The sequence below is a fragment of the Vombatus ursinus genome, unplaced genomic scaffold (assembly GCF_900497805.2).
Source record: "Vombatus ursinus unplaced genomic scaffold, bare-nosed wombat genome assembly UNPS02014168.1, whole genome shotgun sequence".
Lineage (NCBI taxonomy): Eukaryota > Metazoa > Chordata > Mammalia > Diprotodontia > Vombatidae > Vombatus > Vombatus ursinus.
In genome coordinates this window covers 23,822-43,863 of record NW_020953946.1, presented here as the reverse complement: position 1 = coordinate 43,863, position 20,042 = coordinate 23,822, and the positions used below count along the sequence as shown (strand labels likewise).

Genomic DNA, 20,042 nt, shown 5'->3' with positions numbered 1-20,042 from the left:
CCAATCTGTTGCCATCTATTTTACCTTTGAAACAAATACTTTTATACACGAGTCTTTTTCTTCTTTCTTTGCTTTCTTTGAGGGTATAGACTTAGTAGTATTATCTCTGGATCAAAGGGCATACACACTTTATTGACTTTTTTGGGCAAAGTTCCAAGTTGCTTTCCAGAATGACCTTATCAATTCACAGCTCCTCTGACAATATATTAGCATGCCTATTTTCCCTCAGCCCCTCCCAAAATTGTCATTTTCTTTTCTGTCATCTTTGCCAATCTAATGAGTAAAAGGTAGAAACTCAGAGTTGCTTTAATTTGCACTTCTCTAATTACTAGTGTTTCAGAACATTTTTTCATATAGTTGTTGAGAGTTTGGATGTTTTTCATTGAAAACTGATACCCAACTAAGAATGGGTAAAGCACACAGAAAAAACAAAAAACAAACAAAAACTATATTAAACTCTTTCTGTGAGAAAAAACTTGACCCTGATAGAAGCATAAAAGCCCCAAAAGAGAACAGTATCACTACTGAATACTTATGCAAAAAATGTTATGTATCATGTATACACAATTATAAATGCCTGTCATTCCCCAATACCTAAGCGATCAAATGAAGAACTCCAAATCCCAGCCATATGTTCCAAATTACTAATAAGAAAAATACAAATTAAAACAATTCCAAGGTTCCACCTTATAGTCAAAATGGTTAAAATGATAAAAAAGAGAAATGTATATTGGAAGAGTTATGGGGAGATGGGTATGCTCATGCACAGGCAGAACTGTAAATCCAACTATTTTGGAAAATAATTTGGAATTTTGCAAGCAAAGTTAAATAAACTATTCATACCCTTTCACCTAGTGATACTTACTGGACATGAACCCCAGAGATGTTAAAAACAGAAAGTAAGGTATCACATATGTTAAAATATTCATAGTAGTACTCTTTATGGCAGTAAAATGGAAAGAGGGTGCTCATCAACTAGGAAAGGGCTGGAAAAAACTGGTCTATGTATGTAATGGAATATTGAACCATAAAAAACAATAAATATGAAGAATTTAAAGAAACTTGAGATTGATGCAGAGTTAAGTACAACAATGTATACAGTAACAACAATAATATAAATCCTTTGGGTTTCTTTTTGGAGGTAATTGGGGTCAAGTGACTTGCCCAGGGTCACACAGCTATTAAGTGTCTGAGGCCAGATATGAACTCAGGTCCTCCTGACTCCAGGGCAGGTAGGTGCTCTATCCACTCCACCACCTAGCTACCCCAATAATATAAATCAAAACAGCACTGAAAAGGCAACATAGGATCAGAAGTTTGGAGCTACAAGGGACCTCAGAGGTCATTTAATTCTACTCCCTCATTTCACAGCTGAGAATAGTGGGAGCAAAAAGATTAAATTATTTTTCTCAAGGTCACACAGATAGTATTAGAGACTCAATTTAAATCCATGTCCTTTAACTCCAAACCCAATACTCTTTCTGCTCTACTATGCTACCTTTGGATACAAGACTGATTAGTTGTAATGGGCAATTCTGGTTTATCAGAACAGCCAATGAAACACATTTCTTTCCTCCTGCTAGAGCCAGGAGCCTATGCTGTATACACCATCAGACCTATTACTCAGAGCCCCTCCCAGCTGCTCACTAAATTCCTGCCCCAGCCTCAATTACTGAATAGGCCTGACTACAACCATATTCAATGATCACAACAAGATAAACTGCTTTCCTAAGTAAAATTCTTTATCTAAACCAGAGGACCCAATAGATAAGTAAGACCAGCTCATCAGCTTCTCTGCATAAGCCACAGTAAAACATTTTCCTACCTCCCAAATCACAGGCTGAGCGAAATCTTGACAGATCAAAAGCAGTTGCCACATCCCTTGCAGTCAGCTTCATGATGCTATGCATGGCATTCATGAAACGCAGTTTTGTCTCCATGCTGTGATAATAGGAGTCCTGAAAATAACACCATGTCCTGAGAAAAGATACTATTCAGACCAGTGACAGACATATTTGCATCTCATTCAATATTTCTTCCAAAAGAAGGTCAAGGTCCAGGTTTAAATCCTACATGAACCATGTATCTTCTCAGTACTGACTACACCTGGAACTAAGCCAGCTATTTCCCAAAATGTGCCATTGGTCAAAAAGGTAATCATGTGACAGTGAATGAATGAGTGAGTGTTAAACTAACCATACAATCAGAAAAAGAAGTCAGAGGCTATTTCCTTGTTGTTCAGTCATGTCTGACTCTTCATGAGCCCATTTGGGGTTTTCTTGGCGGAGATACTGGAGTGGTTTGCCATTGCTTTCTCCAGCTCATTTTACAGATGAGGAAACTGAGGTAAACTGGGTTAAGTGACTGCGCAGGATCAAACAGCTTGTAAGTGTCTGAGACCAGACTTGAACTCAGTAAAGTGAGTCTTCCTGACTCCAGGCCCAGCACTCTATCCATTGCACCACCTGACTGCCCAAGACATTTCCTACTTATTTTCAAAACAGAAAAACAAGATATGCCATTTATGTTTTATACTGTCCATAAAGTACTGGAACACTGGTATGGTGCAGTAGCATTGTTAATTTGAGTTCATGGTAAAATGGAAAGAATGACTGATTTGTGCTCAAAGTACGTGGATTCACATCTTAGCTCTGTCACTACATGTGTGACCTTTGGCAAATCATTTAATTTTTTGGATTTCTCTTTTCTCTTACATATTGGGTCTCTGTATCTCATCTAGGTTGGAAGTGCAGGGGTCTGATTTCAATACTGATCAGCCTGGAAGTTTTAAATTGCTCTGTTTTTCCAATCTAGGCCAGTTCACCCCTCTTTAAGCAAATTAGTGCTTCACCCTCTTCCACTCCTGAGAATTCACCATATTGTAGCCTGACTAGTGCAGATATCTGATTGCCTTTAGCGCGACTGCGAATTAGAACACTTAAGCTCAAATGATCCACCAGCCTAAGCCTCCACAGTGGCTGGGATTACAAGACTTATATTCATTCATTCACTCCTAAGGGGTTTCCTTTATGACCAGCTGCACACATGGAACATAGCTGACTCAGTCTCAGGTATAGGCACCATGACTGACTTTCAGTTTCTTCACCTCGAAAATGATGGAGCCACCACCATTTGAGTTCTGAAGCCCCTTAAAGCTCTAATTCTACAATCCTGTTCTTCTGGAGAAACAAGAAGGCAATCACTGTCAGTATCTTCCCCCCTCCCCCTTTCCCTCAGCTGCCTACATATTAATGATTCACTTTTGTACATTAGTAATTTCTCATACTCCTTGCCTAACTCCCCCTCCCATGCTCTATCCATACATTGTTAAGGCCTAGGGGAAAGAACAAATCGGAAGGGCTCCTCCCAGGTGTGTAAGGTTCAATAATGGGACTTTTGCTTTTCAAATTGGATACAAGAAGGCACTGGCCTTTTGTAGGAGGAATAAGGTGAGGCCAAGTAAGGACTTAGTTCTTCCTCTGTCCAGTTTACAAGCTGAGCCTATGGGACACTGGGCTTCATAAATGAAATATTTATGCATTCCAAAGTCCACAGGTTAAGCTGCAGACTCAAGGTAAACCTCTACTATTACTAAATTATTCATTTAGTGACAGCTATTTCCATGGTCCAGGGGCAAAGTACAAAATCTTAACAGTTCCCAGGCTGTCACAACATTAATCATAAAATGGCAATCTTCTGGCCAAACCAGATGTTTGGTCCCCTCAGTATATGGGGATTGGGTAGATATGTGGAAATCAATTGATCAGAATTTATTAAGATAGAGGCAGGCTCAAATGACTGCTACCAGCAATGTGTCAGTAACGGGGCTAGGCACTGGGGATATAGAGATGAAATCCGAATAATCTCTACCCTCAAAGAGACAATTGTACAACAAGTACATATGTAGGCAAATAAAAAACAAATACAAAATAATTGTGGGGTAGGAGGATGTAGTACCAATGAACGGGGTAATCAGGAAAAGCTTCTTTTAGGAGGTGGCCCTTGGGTCAAATCTGATAGAAAGCTAGGGATTCTAATAAGCAGAGATGAAAAAAGAAGCGCATTCCAGACATGAGGGACAGTCTGTGCAAAGTCCCAAAAGTGGGAAATGTGGTGTTGTTCATAGAGAACATTATGTTATGCAGGGCAATTTGGCTGGAATGTATGATCCTGATTATGAGTAATATGAAATCAGCCTATAAAGATAAGCTGAAGCCAGATTGTGAATGTCAAGCAGGAATTTTATTTTATCACAGAAGCTTTTCCTCTAGATACACAGAGGAGAATAGGAATAACCCTACTACGAGGAGAACTTAGTCCCATGAATTTTTTTTTGGAGGTAATTGAGGTTAAGTGACTTGCCCAGGGTCACACAGTTAGTAAGAGTTTGAGGCTAAATTTAAACTCAGGTCCTCCTGACTCCAAGGCCAGAGCTCTATCCACTGTGCCACCTAGCTGCTCCACTATGAATCATTTTTTATAACCAATGATGTTCCATGGATCACCTGTTTCCAGTTTCCCCCCCTCCTTTCCATTATTCATGCTGTTTATTATTAATACCTTTCCTACAGTGCAAGAATGAAAAGAAAAAGCTGGTTAAAATTCATAACAATCATTCTGTTACTTGTTTTCAGAGAGGAGAAAAGGTTTTTCAAATATGCTGGTTTCAAAATTATTCATCAAAATGAAAGTTTGTAATTATTGATGGATTTCTGTGATCAATACCAAGCTTGGCTTTGGTAGAGATGAGAGTCAAGAGGTACATAGTTGTTTGCATATTATCTCCCCTATTAGAATGTGCTACTCCTTGAGGCCAGGGACTTGTTTTCACCTTTCTGTATTCCCAGAACTTAGTACAGTGCCTGGCACAAAGTAATTTTCTAAGAAATGCTGTTTGAGGGCAGCTAGGTGGTGCAGTACATAGAGCTCTGGCCTTAGAGTCAGGAGGACCTGAGTTCAAATCCTGCCTCAGACACTTGATATTTACTAGCTGTGTGACCCTGGGCAAGTCACTTAACACCAATTGCTTCACCAAAAAGAAAAAAAAATGCTGGCTGACTTAAGTATGCCATGAAAAATTTAGAATTTTAGGTTCTATTGCATCTAGATAGAGATCATCATTTTTAATCTCATTACCTTCCTCTCAAGATTATGGATATTAGAACATCTGAAATGCTGATTCATGTTTTATCGCCATGAGGAAGATATAAGCTCCTTGAGGGCACAGACTGTTTCTGGGTCTTTATATCCTTAGAACCTGGCACAATGTCTTAAACTTATTAGGTGCTTAATAAATGTGCTTAATTAAATTAATAGTTTTTTTCAATCCTGCTAGAGACTCCATAGCAATCTCAAGGAATAGGTGATTGGTTATAATTCCATGACCTTGGGACTTTTTCAATCACCAAAGTCTCTTAGTAAAAAGTACATAAAACTTAAGATTGGCCACTCTAACATACATTACCTGAAATAAGTCCTGAACATTCTTTCCAAAAGCTCGATGGTTCTGATTTGTTCCCTCTTTGACAGCAGATTCCAGATGTGTGAACAGTGGCCAAACATGATCATTAGCATGCATGATATAGCCATGCAGAGAATATTCACTGTCAGACACCAAGTACTTCTCAGCCAATCCTGTGTTACTGTAACCTGAAAAATAATGTGGCTGATTTTGTCATTCCTGAACTTAACAACTGAAGCAAACTTTTCAATAAGTTTGTTTAGCATTATTTTAAACATTAAAACATAACTAAGATTATTTTATTCTATTTTATTTTTAAAAATTAAACAAGTTATTAATTTTTGGTTTTCAACATTCACTTCCATAAGATTTTGAATTTCAAACTCCCCCTCTCCCCCCTCTCTCCTGTCCCAAGACAGCATGCAATCTGATATAGGCTCTACTGATAAGTTCACATTATGCATTTTTTCACATCAGTCATGATGTAAAGAAGAATTAGAACCAATGGGAGGAACCATGAGAAAGAAGAATCAAAACAGAACAACAAAAGAAAAGGAGAGCAAATAGTATATAACATAGACTATTAACATGGATTACCGTCAATGGTGATATCTAGTGTCATGCACCTTGAATTCAATGCAGACAACGAATTGTGAAGTGACAAATACATTTTTTTTCTGTCTCTACAACTGTTACCTTAAAATCTTGTAGGTAATATTTGCCTATTTCCCCCAACTGTTGCAAATAGTCTTTCAGACACTTTTCCTATTTGACCCCTTTGAAAATATTTCACTTAACATGCCTGAAGCAATTTTTAGACATCCCTAAAATGCTCGTGTTCTTTTTAAACTTTTGTCCCCACCCATATTGGATCCATCCCTTTTAAGGAAAAATATCATGGGAAGGTATAGGTAGATAAAGTCTTTGACCTTTTAATCTCCTTCCCAGATTTTGAGGCAGGCTCTGACAGACTTCCAACTGCAAAGATTTCTGGGACCACATCCTATTAGTTCAAGTTACCTTGGTTGGTTTTCTTTAATAATTGAAGGGCTGTGCAGGAATCAAGTAATCTCTCGGTCCCACACACAGATGCACTGATGTGGTCAGCAACATCTTTGGCCTTCAGATGGGCTTTGCCTTTGAGCAGATCAAACACCTTTAGCTTACAGGCCACAAACATTGCCTGCACATTAAAAAGACAAAAGGACTGGTCTTTAAAAAGATATATAGAGGATTTATTTAAGTACGGGTTCTAAGATTACATCTTTATTTCAATATAGCTGTTTTCCCTAATAATCCTATGTGTTTTCTTTTAAGCATTTAAAAACATTATTCTGAGAAGGGGTCCAGAGGCTTCACCAGGCTGTCAAAGGGGTCCATGACACAAAAAAAATAAAGAAATCCTGGTCTAAATGATACTAGAGGTTCCTTCAGGTTTCATGCCTATTAAAAAATACAAGTAAAACCAAAATTTAAGAGACTTATTCTGGTTTTAGGGAAAGGGCTGTTTATTTGATCGGTAGAATAAAGCAATGTAAAATCAAGGTTACGTCCCACCTAACTGAACTTTCTTCAGCAGATAATACTGGATCTACTCTCTTTCCAGAGTGAGTTTTTCCAAAGAGGTAAAGACTGTCAATGGTTACCAAACAGCAAAACTGCTCCCACAGGGTGAGATCCAGGTGTTAGATTCAGTGAGCTGGTGACGAAATTTTTTTTTTTCGAGGCAATTGGGGTTAAGTGACTTGCCCAGGGTCACATAGCTAATAAGTGTCAAATGTCTGGTCTGAGACCAGACTTGAACTCAGCCTGACTCCAAGGCCAGAGCTCTATCCACTGTACCACCTAGCTGCCCCTCAAAAAATTTTAAAAATCAGGACACTACTGGTTTCCCAGATTCTTTCACTAGACATAAACCCAGTTAATTAAATGACACTGGATTCCTTTGAATGTAATCCAGCGAAGGGCCAAACACTCCCTTTTATCTTCAATAATTTCTAATCAAGTTAGCAAGATTAGGCATGCTCTGTGATTACCTAGAATACTTTACTAGATATAAAAAAATAATTACTGACTTAATAATGCCTCATGCAAGTCAAACACAATTGTACGCCTTTAAAACACTGAGTGATAGGATTAACCGTTTCTATATTAATTACACAAATTACATAGGGTATTTCTGACAAATACTTATGTTTTGGTAGGGGTGGGAAGGAAGTAGAAAGACATCATTTGATCATACACCGGCATGTTATAAAAGGGCTTTATGAATTAAATTCTATAAATGACATCTTTCTATGTACAATTCAGCAATCTGACTTCTCCCTTCATCCTTGAATACAAGTCTTCCCATTTGAATAAGACCGACATGAGTTTTAATAATAACCAACCACCAAATAGAACTGGTCTGAAGCAAAGGGGTTCTATGAAGAAAATGGGAAGGAGTCAGAGGCTAAAATACTACCTTGAGCACTGACAGACCACCTCATTAAGACTTGAAAAGAATGTGAGACTTTAGCAGTCATTCTACACAACTGTTCCAGCTTTTCTATGACTGTTATTTCATTACTCAGCTTAGATTTCATTCATGAGTATGGGGGCTGATGGGCGGGGAGTAGGAAGGCATGGCATTAGCTGGTTATTTTGGGACAGGATTGGATACTGGGGGAGATGTGGATATATGGTTTTTAATCCATTCTGCTATTCCGTCTGTTTTATGGCAGAGTTCATCCCATTCACATTCACAGTTATGATTACTATCTGTGTCTTTCTCCCCATCCTATTTCCCCTCTGTTTATGCTTTTCTTTCTCCTTTCTCCCTTTCCCTCCTCACTAGTGTTTTGCTTTTGACCATCTCCTCCCTCAGTCCCACCTCCATTCTATTAACCCCCTCACTTTTCTTTCCCCTTTTTCTCCTACTGCTCATAGGGCAAATTAGATTTCTATATCTAACTGATTATGTTATTCCCTCCTTGAGCCAAATCTGATGAGTAAGGTTCAAACAATGCTCATCTCCCTCCTTTCTTTCCCTCTACTTTTAATAGGTTTTTGTACCTTTTCCTGAAACTGTAATTTACCCTTGTCTGCTTCCTCCTCTCCTTTTTTCCCAGTACAATCCCTTAGTTAAATCAGATTAATCCACTTACTTAGATCCATTTAACCCACTTGAGTAGATTTTTAAAAATCATTACATCAAAGTCAACTTATACCCACCCCCTCTATGTACACTCCTTTAACATGGTATAATAACAATACAGTTCTCAAGAGTTACAAGTGTCATCTTCCGTTGTAGGAATGGAAACAGTTTGCCCTTATTAATAACATGTTGTTTTTTTCTGTCCTGTTCACCTTTTTATGTTTCTCTTGAGTCATGTATTTGAAGATCAAATTTTCTGTTGAGCTCTGGTCTTTTTATCAGGAAGGTTTGGAAGTCCCCTATTTCATTGAATGTCCATCTCCTCCCTGAAAGATTATGCGCATTTTCACTGGGTAGTTGATTTCTTGGTTGTAATCCAAGCCTTTGCCTTATGGAATATCGTATTCCACACCCTACCATCTTTTAATGTAGAAGCTGCAAGGGCCTGTGTAATCCTGATTGTGATTCCATGATATTTAAATTGTTTCTTTCTGGCTGCTTGCAGTATTTTCTCTTTGATGTGGTAATTTTGGAATTTGGCTACTATATTCCTTGGCATTTTCAATTTAGGATTTTCAGGAGGAAATAGGTGGATTCTTTCTATGGCTATTTTACCCTCTGGTTCTAGGACCTTAGGGCAGTTTTCCTTGATGATTTACTGAAAGATGCTGTCCAGGTTCTTTTTTTCATCATGATTTCCAGGTAGACCAATAATTTTTAAATTATCTCTCCTGCATCTATTTTCTAGGTCAGTTGTTTTACCAATGAGGCAGTTTACATTTTCATCTATTTTTTCATTCTTTTGTTTCTATTTGACTGATTCTCCCTGTCTCATAGAGTAATCAGTTTCCACTTGCCCAATTCTAATTTTTAACAAATTGTTTTCTTCTATTAGATTTTGTACTTCCTTTTCCATTTGGCCCATTTTATGTTTTAAGGTGTTCTTCTCCTTAGTGAGTTTTTGTGTCTACTTTTCTGTTTGGACAATTGTATTTTTTAGGGACTTGTTTTCTTCAGTGGACTTTTTTTCCAGTTGGCCAATTATATTTTTTAGGGACTTGTTTCTACAGTTAATGTTTGTCCTTCCTTTTCCAAGCTATTGACTCTCTCTTGCATAGCTTTCATTTCTTTTCCCGATTTTTCTTTTACCTCTCTTATTTGACTTTTAAAGTCCTTCTTGAGCTCTTCCAAGAAGGCTTTCTGGGCTTCAGACCAGATCATACTGCCTTTTGAGGTTTCAGATGTGGGTTTGTTGACAATGTTGCCCTCTTCAGAATTTCTGCCTTGTTCTTCTCTGTCCCCATAATAAGCATCTATGATACGTTTCTTTTTTGCTCATGGTGTTTGCTTATTTCCTGGCCTTTAAAAAAATTGAGCTCTGGGGCAGCTAGGTGAAATGGGGAGCATCTGGGGCCTCACAATGTAATGCTCTATGGCAGACCTGCACAACTTGGCAGTAGGTAGGGGCCAAAATTAAAATAGGCTAAACTTCTCTGGGCTGCATATAGTTTTTAGTGGCTTACTTTCCAAGTAAAGGTATAATTAATGATTAAACTATTTTGCAAATAAACCATATTTTTTAAAAAGGGAAATTTCAATTAATATTAATTAATTACACTTATTACTTAAGATTTTTGTTTATCATGAAATTGCTCTTCTCAGACTATAGACAGACTGACTGACGATGGATGGTTGCCATGGGTCATGTGACAAACAGGAGAGAGTGCTCAGTGGGTAGCCACCTACTAAGTTACATGATGGGCACAATAGTGACTAGTGGAAGGCAGGGTAAGTGGGGCACGGACAAAGCACTTGTTACATCTTTACTTTCTTTAATATCCTCTACATTTTTCTTGGGTCACCTGAAATCCTTTGGCAGGCTGCAAGTGGCCTTTGGGCTGTATGCTGTGCAGGCCTGTTCAATGGTAACGTTTCTTAAGCAAGGGTCCATTAATTTGTTTTTGAACTATTTTGATAATTGTGTTGTTATAATTGGTTTCTTTTATAATCTTATGTATTTTATTTTGTATGTTTAAAAACATTCTCAGGAGTCTATAAGCTTTACCAGACTGCTAAAAAATGTTAAGAACCCTTGCTTTAGGGGATAGTCCTACTTAGAGTAAGTCAGACCACAGCGGGATTCAAGGAGAAGCTCTAAGGGGGTATTCCAAGACAGAACTGCATGGTCTTAGCTTCTCTTCTAGCAGCACCACCACAGCTGGGGAAGGTCAAGGTTTCAAGCAGCATAGGACACCTACTCTGATGCAATCATCCTTCCAGGCAACTTGGTGAACCCCAAATATCTATCTCCACATCAGCACAGGTTCAAGCAGCATTGTCTCTTGGATAACCACAATTCTATTACGTAACTCTCTCCACCTTATCCTTCCTAGCTAACAGAATTCCCATTCAGTAATATATTCCATCTAGGAAGGTTTCTTACAGCTACATGTCTCCCCAGCATCCAATCCTGCCCCAAAATAACCAGCTAATGCCATGCTTTCCTCCTCCCCACTTACCTGCCACCAACTCATGTTATCTTGAGTCTCAACTGGTTTGTCTCCTTTTGTGCACATTCCCTTCCTCCCACAACGAATTTCTGTAGGCACAGCTCTTCGGTAATCAAACAACTGAGATATATAGTTTTGGTTTCAAGGTCAAGGTAGAACTCAATCTAATTCACATTTGGAAAAAAAAAAGTTTGAGAGCAAAAAAGTAAGCAAACAAAAATATCCATCAGAAATTTATCCTAGGGGAAGCTAGGTGGCACAGTGGATAGAGCACGGGCCCTGGAGTCAGGAGGAACTGAGTTCAAATCTGATCTCTGACCAGACGCTTGACACTTACTAGCTGTGTGACCCTGGGCAAGTCACTTAACCCCAACTGCCTCCAAAAAAAAATTATCCTGTTATAACATTTTGAGTATAGTTATACACATTACAATTCACTTAACAGGTGACAACTTGCAAATTTGTTTGGATCACCTTAGAGCTAGGTCCTGCTTTCTCCCTTGCCTATAGTGTTAAAATCAAATTGTTGTTTTCCTTTTATAAACTCTTGGAAAGATTTTAAATCTTCCATTTTAAAAAGCCTAGTTTGACCTTTTCTTGACTGGGAATCACAAGGGAGACTTTGGAAGAGTGTTTGCTCTATACTCCAATGTGCACCTTTTTTTGAAGAGCTTAATTAAGGGCAAGAAATTGGCAAATGCAGAGTACCTGCTTTGGTAAACTGACTTAGAATGTCTTTTCTTTCCTTTAAGAAATCTCCTGAGGAAATCTAAGGCAATGTTAGGCAAGCTTATCTGTATGGGAACAGCTTTGGATTTCTACTCTGAAAGCCTGAGGTTTAGGTAATTTTAAATTAATTGAAGTAAAATTTGCATGTTTATTTTTGAGGGTTTTTGCTTTCCTGGTTCACCTCAGAGGCATTAGCATTAGCACAAGGTTCAAGAATAAAGCTAAGTTGTCTGTGAGTGCACAACCCCAGAAAATGAAGGACATTTACACTTATGTGTAAATTGACATCTCTTTCTCAACCACATTATTTAGTTTACAAATTACCTGAGGGTGAGAAAGTTATATCTCTTAGCATCTTCTCTAATCACACCCTGAACATGGTGTGATTGGGTTTTTTTTAAACTGTGCTTATTTGTTGTTATTTTTGCTTTTGTTTTTAACCTTGACAGGAAATCTAAGGGTTGTTTAAAGCAAGGACTTTGAGATGCTTTCCCTAAATAAGACTTCATTTATATGTATTATGATGATAACCACTTAGCTTGAAAATAGCTTTTCAGGGGCAGCTAGGTAGTGCACTTGATAGAGCACCGGCCCTGAAGTCAGGAGGACCTGAGTTCAAATCTAGCCTCAAACCAAACACTTGACACTTACTAGCTGTGTGACCTTGGGCAAGTCACTTAACCCCAATTGCCTCACAAAAAAAAAATAGCTTTTAACCTACTGAGATGAGAATTTTCTCTTTCCCCTTTGGCAAGGTCATTAATTAGAAGGAGAAAAAAAATCACGGCACTAAATACCTTTGAAGCTTTAAAACCATCCAAAAGCTCTACAAGAGTAGATGGAAATTTAGTCAGGCTTTCCATGTCCCCACTGCATTTCACCACAGGCTCTCCCATCGTGTCTTGGTGTATTTCTTTCTTTCCTAGGCTCCCAGGAGCTCCAGAAGAGAATGCATTGTCACCTTGTAGCTTGACGTTCGAATTTCGTTGAGTTGAACTGCCAAGTTCTTCATCACTTAGAACTTCAAAGGTTTCTACTGAAGGGATTGAGTCATGCTTTACATGATGTATGGCATCTTTAGGGGGTGGATAATACAATTCCACCAACTTTTTGCAAAAGTGGTTCAGTGGGAACCCTACCACATTCAAAAAGTCTCCATGAACATACTCCACTAACATGCCCCCAAGGGCCTGTATGCCATAGCCACCAGCTTTGTCCCTGGGAGAAGGAGAAGGAGAAGAGAAAGGCAGGGCAAAAGCAGATGATTAAAAGAGAAATTATAACTCTGTAGGCCAAGAAACTAAAGCCAATTCTAGAATTTAATTTCATGCCAACCAGTTGAGGAATATAAGATAAAGTCAGTTATCTCCACTAATGGGATGGTTTCGTATATACAAATACGTACGCATTTGTATAAATATTTTAGTTTACAAATAAATATCTTTGTATAAATAGGTATAATATAAAAAATACAAATATTAAGGAGGTGAATATTTAGCTCATATTGACATTAATTCCAAAGGTAATACAAGCCTGACTGACAATCTATTGTTGGGATAGAAATTTTCTGACTGTAAGATGAAGGTATCTTTGAAAATTATTATAATGCAATGGTAATGGCTTATCCTACATATGTCAACATTCTACAAAATGGCAAAGAAATACTCCAACATACTCTTGTACTGTATTTAAAAATATGTAATAAAATGGAGAACTGAGGTAATTACATTTCAGTGTCTAGTCCATGTGTAATTATATTTTTAAAGAAACTTTCCCTGTCAGAATCAAAGCTATCTTACTGCCAAGGTCAGAAACAGGTCTTTGGATTCTCATCATTCCTGTTTGAATTTCTTGCTTGCTCTCATTTTCTCTGCTAATTTTCACTGTTATGTCAAAATTATTCATTGCCTAAAAACTTCTTATGCAATTTATAGTGACTTATCATAGCAACAAAGCACTTCAAAAATCTAAAAATAATTCAAATAGTAGTATTTTGGTTTTCTTTAGCAAAATCTTTGATTTGCTGGCAAAATTTGAACAAGATGACAATAGATAAAGGTCCTATGTCAGCTGCACTGTTATTAATCTGAATTTGACAAGTTTTAACAAACATGCATACTTCCATATTCAAAGAACAGAAAAATATGTATGTGTACTCTATTACATATAGCTTGCATTTTTTAACGTAAATAATAATAATTTTAAGGAAATGATACATTCTACATATTAGCTTTAAAGCTGCCCTGTTTGTCTGCAGCACCTATTATATGAAGGCAGTTAAGATCTCTATAGAGAAGTAACATAGCATTGTAGACAGCAGACTGTATTTGAAGTCAAAAACATCTGGGTTCAAGTCCTGCCTTAAACATATACTACTTGTTATCATATTTCTTGTCTTCTCAATGGGTGGAGGAGGGGTGGATGGGTGGGAAAGAACTTGGAACTGAAAATAAAAAGTTAAAAAAAAATAACAAAATTAAATGAATTGAGCTATGTTAATTTTGAATGGGATGGGGCATGTTGGCTTTTATAAAACACTTACATTGGTTCTCCACTATGAATGTATTCCCATAAAAGCTCCTCCGACAGGTCAGAAAATTTAACTTTGGTTTCCTCATAGAATTTAAAGACTTCTGTTTCTAGCTGATTACCTGAAACAAAAATTCTACCATAAGCCAAGACTTCTATCCTCAATGAAATTAATCAAGAGTAAAGACAAATTTTAAAGATTAAATTTAATAGTTAAAAATCTACAACATTTTACATCGGTCAAATCTTTTTAACCTCCAGTTGCCTTACTTTCCTCATCAGCAAAATGGGGATAATAATTCTTACATTCTCTTGTTTTACCTATATGGGGTTTAAAAAGAAAATTTTAAAATGCTCATGATAGCCAAATTTACTTCACTGGTGTTTGGCATCCTGATGATCTCATTGTAAGATAGGCATCATTAGATATTTTATAAACAACAACAAACATAAATGGAATTGTAAGCTAGGAAGGAATAAACCACTATAGAAACAACACTTCAAAGTTCAAATCTTTCCATCTCACCCCCTCCCAATCTCTTGTCTATACAGAAAATGTAGCACTGATCATATTGAACTATAGTGTACAAGGAACCACCAAGCATGTTATCTTTGTTGTCATTCAGTCAACAGAAACAGTCAAACCTCTCCATTAAGTCTCTAAATGCACAATGTACTTTAGGGCAGGGTAGGGCTGGGCAGGCCATGAAAGATATACTCTTTTGTTGCTATTTGGAGATTTATGAGATATTTTAGAGAGTGTGAAAAACAAATTCTAAGTAACATATGACTATGACTCAAGTCATTTCTTGGGCCCTCCTTCATCTCTAATAATTAATTAAAAAATATTGATATCTCTGTGTTTTTCTTTCACTTTCATTTTCCAATCCTCACCTTCCCTACCCAGAGTCATCCCTTAGAGTAAAAGATCAAAGAAATGAAAAAAAAAATTTCAGCAAAACTAACCAACCTATTAGTGGAGTTAGAAATTGAATGGAGCGCTCCATACCCACCGCCTCTGTAACCAAGGGAGGGAGGTGCCTTCTCCGCTCTTTTTTGTCACCAAGCGTGGTCATTATCATTACACAGAGTTCAGTTTCAATTTTTGTTGCTCTTTGCATTTACATTCACAACTTTAAAAAAGCTTTTAAAAAGCTACCCCCAGACTTTTAAAACCACTTTCATATCACAATTAAAAATAAACAAACAAAAAAAGGTAAAAAAAAAATTGGGTCTCTAGAAATACTGCATAACCACATAATCTTCTTTGCGTACATTTTCTATAGTAAAACTTTCTGACTCCACATGCATACACACATATGTGTCTGTATGCATGCACATACGCACACATACAATACACACAATACATATAATGCACAAATGTACTCTGTAAGTTTATGCACATGCATGCATACAATACCTCTTTATGTATACATGCATATCTACATCTACATGTATCCCCAAGCTACTTCCACAAGACCTTTAGGCATTTAGTGGATGGATTTTGGAGGTAGCCTGTCAAGAACTGCCACCTAGTGGGGTCTCAGAGCAGTACAGTTGTATTTTTTTTTATGGTGGTAGTGACAGTGGTGAAGGCCTGAACTCATGATTTTATTTGTATAGGGAACGCCCCACTATGCAAACTCTCTCTGGTGATGTAGAGATCACTCTGCACTGTGCAGACTTGGAGAGTTGCCTGGGACAATAACAGGTGAATTGACTTTCCCAGGGTCACACAGGTTAGAGGGGAATTGAACTCACATCCTCCTGACTCTAAGGCCAGTTCTCTATTACCTATCCTAAGCTGCCTTTCATAGTACTTGGAGCATTACTTAGAACCAACTGCTTTATCTGCTTCATATTTTGTCATTGTATATAAGGGCAAAAAAAAAACTATTCCCTAGACATATAATAGTAAGAAAATGGTTCAGTTGGCAAAGGCATGAATTTGGATTCACTTTCTTATTATTTCAGACCCTAGAGATGCAATCAAGTCACCTAACCATAGGAGATAACATATGCCAAGGAAATCCCTCATGCTGTAATCCTGATTAATTTCTGCTAATAATGAAAATAATAACTGGTTTATAAATATCAACTGCCTTATCCCCAACTTCTTTTTTTAAAAATTTGAACATTTTTATTTTAAGTTTTGAGTTCTAAATTCTATCCTTTCCTCCCTCCCTTCCCCTCCTTGAGATAGGAAGCAATCAGATACCAGGTTATACATGTGCAATTATGTAAAATATTTCCACATTAATCATTTTGTACAAGATGACTTGAATAAAAGAAAAAAAATGGAAGAGTGAAAACATAGCCTGTTTCAGTCTGCATTCAATCAGTATCAGTTTTTTCTCTGGAGGCAGACAATATGCTTCATCATTAGTCCTTTGAGATTATCTTGGATCATTGTATTGATGAGAATAGTTAAGTGATTCACAGTTATTCCCTGAACAATATTCAACTCTTTTTAAAGAAGATGAGTGAAAGAGAGGAACTATCAATAGAAATGAGGGGGAAAAAAAAAGGAGAGCCGTCATTTAAAATGTTCACAGAAGAGAAGATAGAGACTAGAAAGATAGGTATAAAACTAATGCTGAATTTATTGTATCCTTTAAAAAATAGAAGATGTGCTTAAGAGATTTGTGATTCTACACGGAATCCTCTTTTTTCATTCTTCTGTATTGATTTTGTTGTTCTGTTGTTTCATTTGTAACCCCATGTGGGGTTTTCTTAGCAGAGATAGTGGAATGGTTTGGCATTTCTCTCTCCAGCTCATTTTACAGATGAGGAAACTGAGGTAAACAGGGTTAAATGACTTGCCCAGGGTCACACAGCTAGTAAGTGACTGAGGCCAGATTTGAACTTAGGAAGATGAATATTCCTGACTCCAGGCCCAGCACTCTATCCACTGTACCAATAATAATAATTTACTAAGTACTTATTATGAGTTCAGCACTCCACTAAATGGGAATTAAAAAAAAAAAAGACAAAAACAAAGTCCCTGCCTTCAAGGAGCTCACATTCTAACGAGAGAGATAACATGCAAACAAGTCCGCGTAGACAAGATACACACAGTGTAAACAGGAGGCACTCTCAGAGTGAAGGCACTGTTGGGGCACAGGGAAGGAGGTGAAGACTCCTGCAGAAGGTGGGTGAAAAGTTTGGAAAGTAGTCAGGGAAGCCAGAAAGCAGAGATGAGGAGGGGGAGCATTCCAGGAACGGGAAAAGGCTTGCAGGAGGCAGATGGAGCGTCACGTGGGAGAAATAATAAGTAGCATGGATCTTATAGCCATGGAAGGGAGTGAGGTATAAGAAGACAAGAAAATTAGGAAAGGCCAGGTCTTAAAAGTCAAACATAGGATTTTATACCTCTTCGATTGTGAAGGAAAAGGGGAGCTAATGGAGTTTCCTGAGTTGGGTCTGACACAGACCTATACTTTGGTTTTTGGTTTGGTTTTTTTTTTGCTTTTTGGTGAGGCAATCGCGGTTAAGTGACTTGCCCAGGGTCACACAGCTAATAAGTGTCAAGTGTCTAAGGCTGGATTTGAACTCAGGTCCTCCTGACTCCAAGGCCAGAGATCTATCCACTGTGCCACCTAGTTGCCCCTCAGACCTATACTTTGAGAAAAATCACTTTAGTAACTAAGTGGAAGACAGAATGCAGTGGGGAGAGACTTAAGGCGGGAAGAACAATCAGAAGGCTCTTGAAATAGTCCAAGAGAGAAGGCTTAGGAGAGATGTTGTGAAGACAGAAGTGACATGAGTTGGCAATGAATTGGATATGTGTGGGTTAAGTACAAAAGAGGATGAAATGGGAGGATGGTGGTGCTCTTAACAGTAATGTTATTGTTCAGTTGTTTCACTTGTGTCTATGACTCTACATGACTCCACTGCAGGTGTTCTTGGCAAAGATACTGAAGTGGTTTGGCATTTCCTTCTCCAGCTTGCTTTACCGATGAGGAAACTGAGGCAAACGGGTTTAAGTCCCTTGCCTAGGGTCACACAGCCCAGAAGTGTCTGAGGCCAGATTTGAACTCAGGAGGATGAGTCTTCCTGACTTCAGGCCCAGCACTCTACCCACTGTGCCACCTAGCTGCTGTCTTAACAGTAACAGGGAAACAGATCAGAGGATAGGGGTTGGGAGGAGGGAAGCCTATTCTGAACAGTTAAGTTTGAGATTCTATGAGAGATCCAATTTGAGGTGTCCAAGAGGCAGACGGTGATGCGAGACTGGAGCTCAGCGTAGAAGCTAGGGATCAATAAACAGAACTGGGAATCATCTTCATTAGGATGATAATTGAACCCACAAGAACTCATGAGATCACTAAGTGAGACAACATAGAAAAGAAAAGAGAAAATGGCCTAGGACAGTCTTGGATACACTCACAATTAGTAGGTACGACCTGGAGGAAAACCTAGCAAAGGAGACAGAGGAGCCAGACACATATGGCAGCTAGGTACTGCAGTAGATACAGCACAAGCCCCAAGTTCAAATGTGACCTCAGACAGTTACTAGCTGAGTGACTCTGAGCAACTCATTTAACTTGTTTGCCTCAGATTCCTCATCTGCAAAATGGGGATGACAATAACACTTACCTCCCCAGGCTGGGGTGAGCATAAAATGAGATATTTGTAAAACACTAGTTAAATGCTAGTGATTACAATTTGGAAAACCAGGAGAGATCAGTGTCACAAAGACCTAGACAGGAGAGAGAGTATCCAGGAGAAGGTGATCAATAGTGTCAAAGGCTGAAGAGAGGATGAAGACTGAGAAAAGGTGGTTAGATTTGTCAATAAAGAGATTAATGGGGGCAGCTAGGTGGCGCAGCGGAAAGAGCTCCAGCCTTGGAGTCAGGAGGACCTGAGTTCGTATTTCGGCCTCAGACACTTGACACTAGCTGTGTGATCCTGAGCAAGTCACTTAACCTTGACTGCCTCACCAAAAACAAAAACAAAACTGAAAAAAAAAAAAAGAGAGATTAATGGTAACTTTGGAGAGACCTCATCAGTAAACCAGGGACAATAATACTTTCACAGCCTACTTCACAGGGCTATTAAGAATAAAACAATTGTTACATGGCAAACAGGTAGTGTGATATAGCGGATATAGTGCTGAAATTGGAGTTAGGAAGACCTGGGTTCAAATCCTGCCGCAAATACTCACTAGCTATGTGACCCTGTGCAAGTCACTTAACTCAGTTTCCTCAGCTACAATGAAGGGGAGGATCTGATGGCCTCTAAGGTCTCTACCATTTCTAGATCCATTATTCTATGATCTACAGTCCTATGAAATAAAGTTAAATATTACCTTTACTGCTGCAATGAACGATGGTTACTCCAGTAAATACACTGTGTACTTTTCCATTTAACCTACAAGATAAAGATGGTGTCATACATTTCTCATTTTTCACACTACAGTCCTGAAAAACAACAATTTCCTCTCTAGCTGAAGAATAGCCAAGAAAAATCACATTTACTAAATACATCTACCCCTACAACTACATTTCATAAATTGTATTTTAATTCCCCTCCCCCAGAATATCTGGTATCTTGTCTCCTTCATCCTTCTAGTCACTAGTTCTAAGACATCAATCAATTTGTTTTTTTTTATTTTTATTTTATTTTTTTTAAGGCAATTGGGGTTAAGTGACTTGCCTAGGGTCACACATCTAGT

At 38.1% G+C, this 20,042-nt stretch overlaps 1 protein-coding gene across 4 annotated transcripts in view; it reads right to left on the bottom strand.

Moving 5' to 3' along the window:
• The window catches only part of ASMTL (acetylserotonin O-methyltransferase like), a 59,648-nt gene that overhangs the window by 18,043 nt on the left and 21,563 nt on the right, over nucleotides 1-20,042 (bottom strand). For 3 of the 4 annotated variants that reach the window (XM_027859486.1, XM_027859488.1, XM_027859487.1), the window contains exons 5-10: nucleotides 19,677-19,738; nucleotides 14,379-14,487; nucleotides 12,634-13,054; nucleotides 6,482-6,644; nucleotides 5,465-5,649; nucleotides 1,826-1,958 (exon numbers count right to left, since the gene is read on the bottom strand). In XM_027859486.1, coding sequence (XP_027715287.1) covers nucleotides 1,826-1,958; nucleotides 5,465-5,649; nucleotides 6,482-6,644; nucleotides 12,634-13,054; nucleotides 14,379-14,487; nucleotides 19,677-19,738 — 1,073 coding nt within the window. The remainder of the gene's footprint in view (nucleotides 1-1,825; nucleotides 1,959-5,464; nucleotides 5,650-6,481; nucleotides 6,645-12,633; nucleotides 13,055-14,378; nucleotides 14,488-19,676; nucleotides 19,739-20,042) is intronic. The other variant, XM_027859489.1, reaches the window with a different exon arrangement.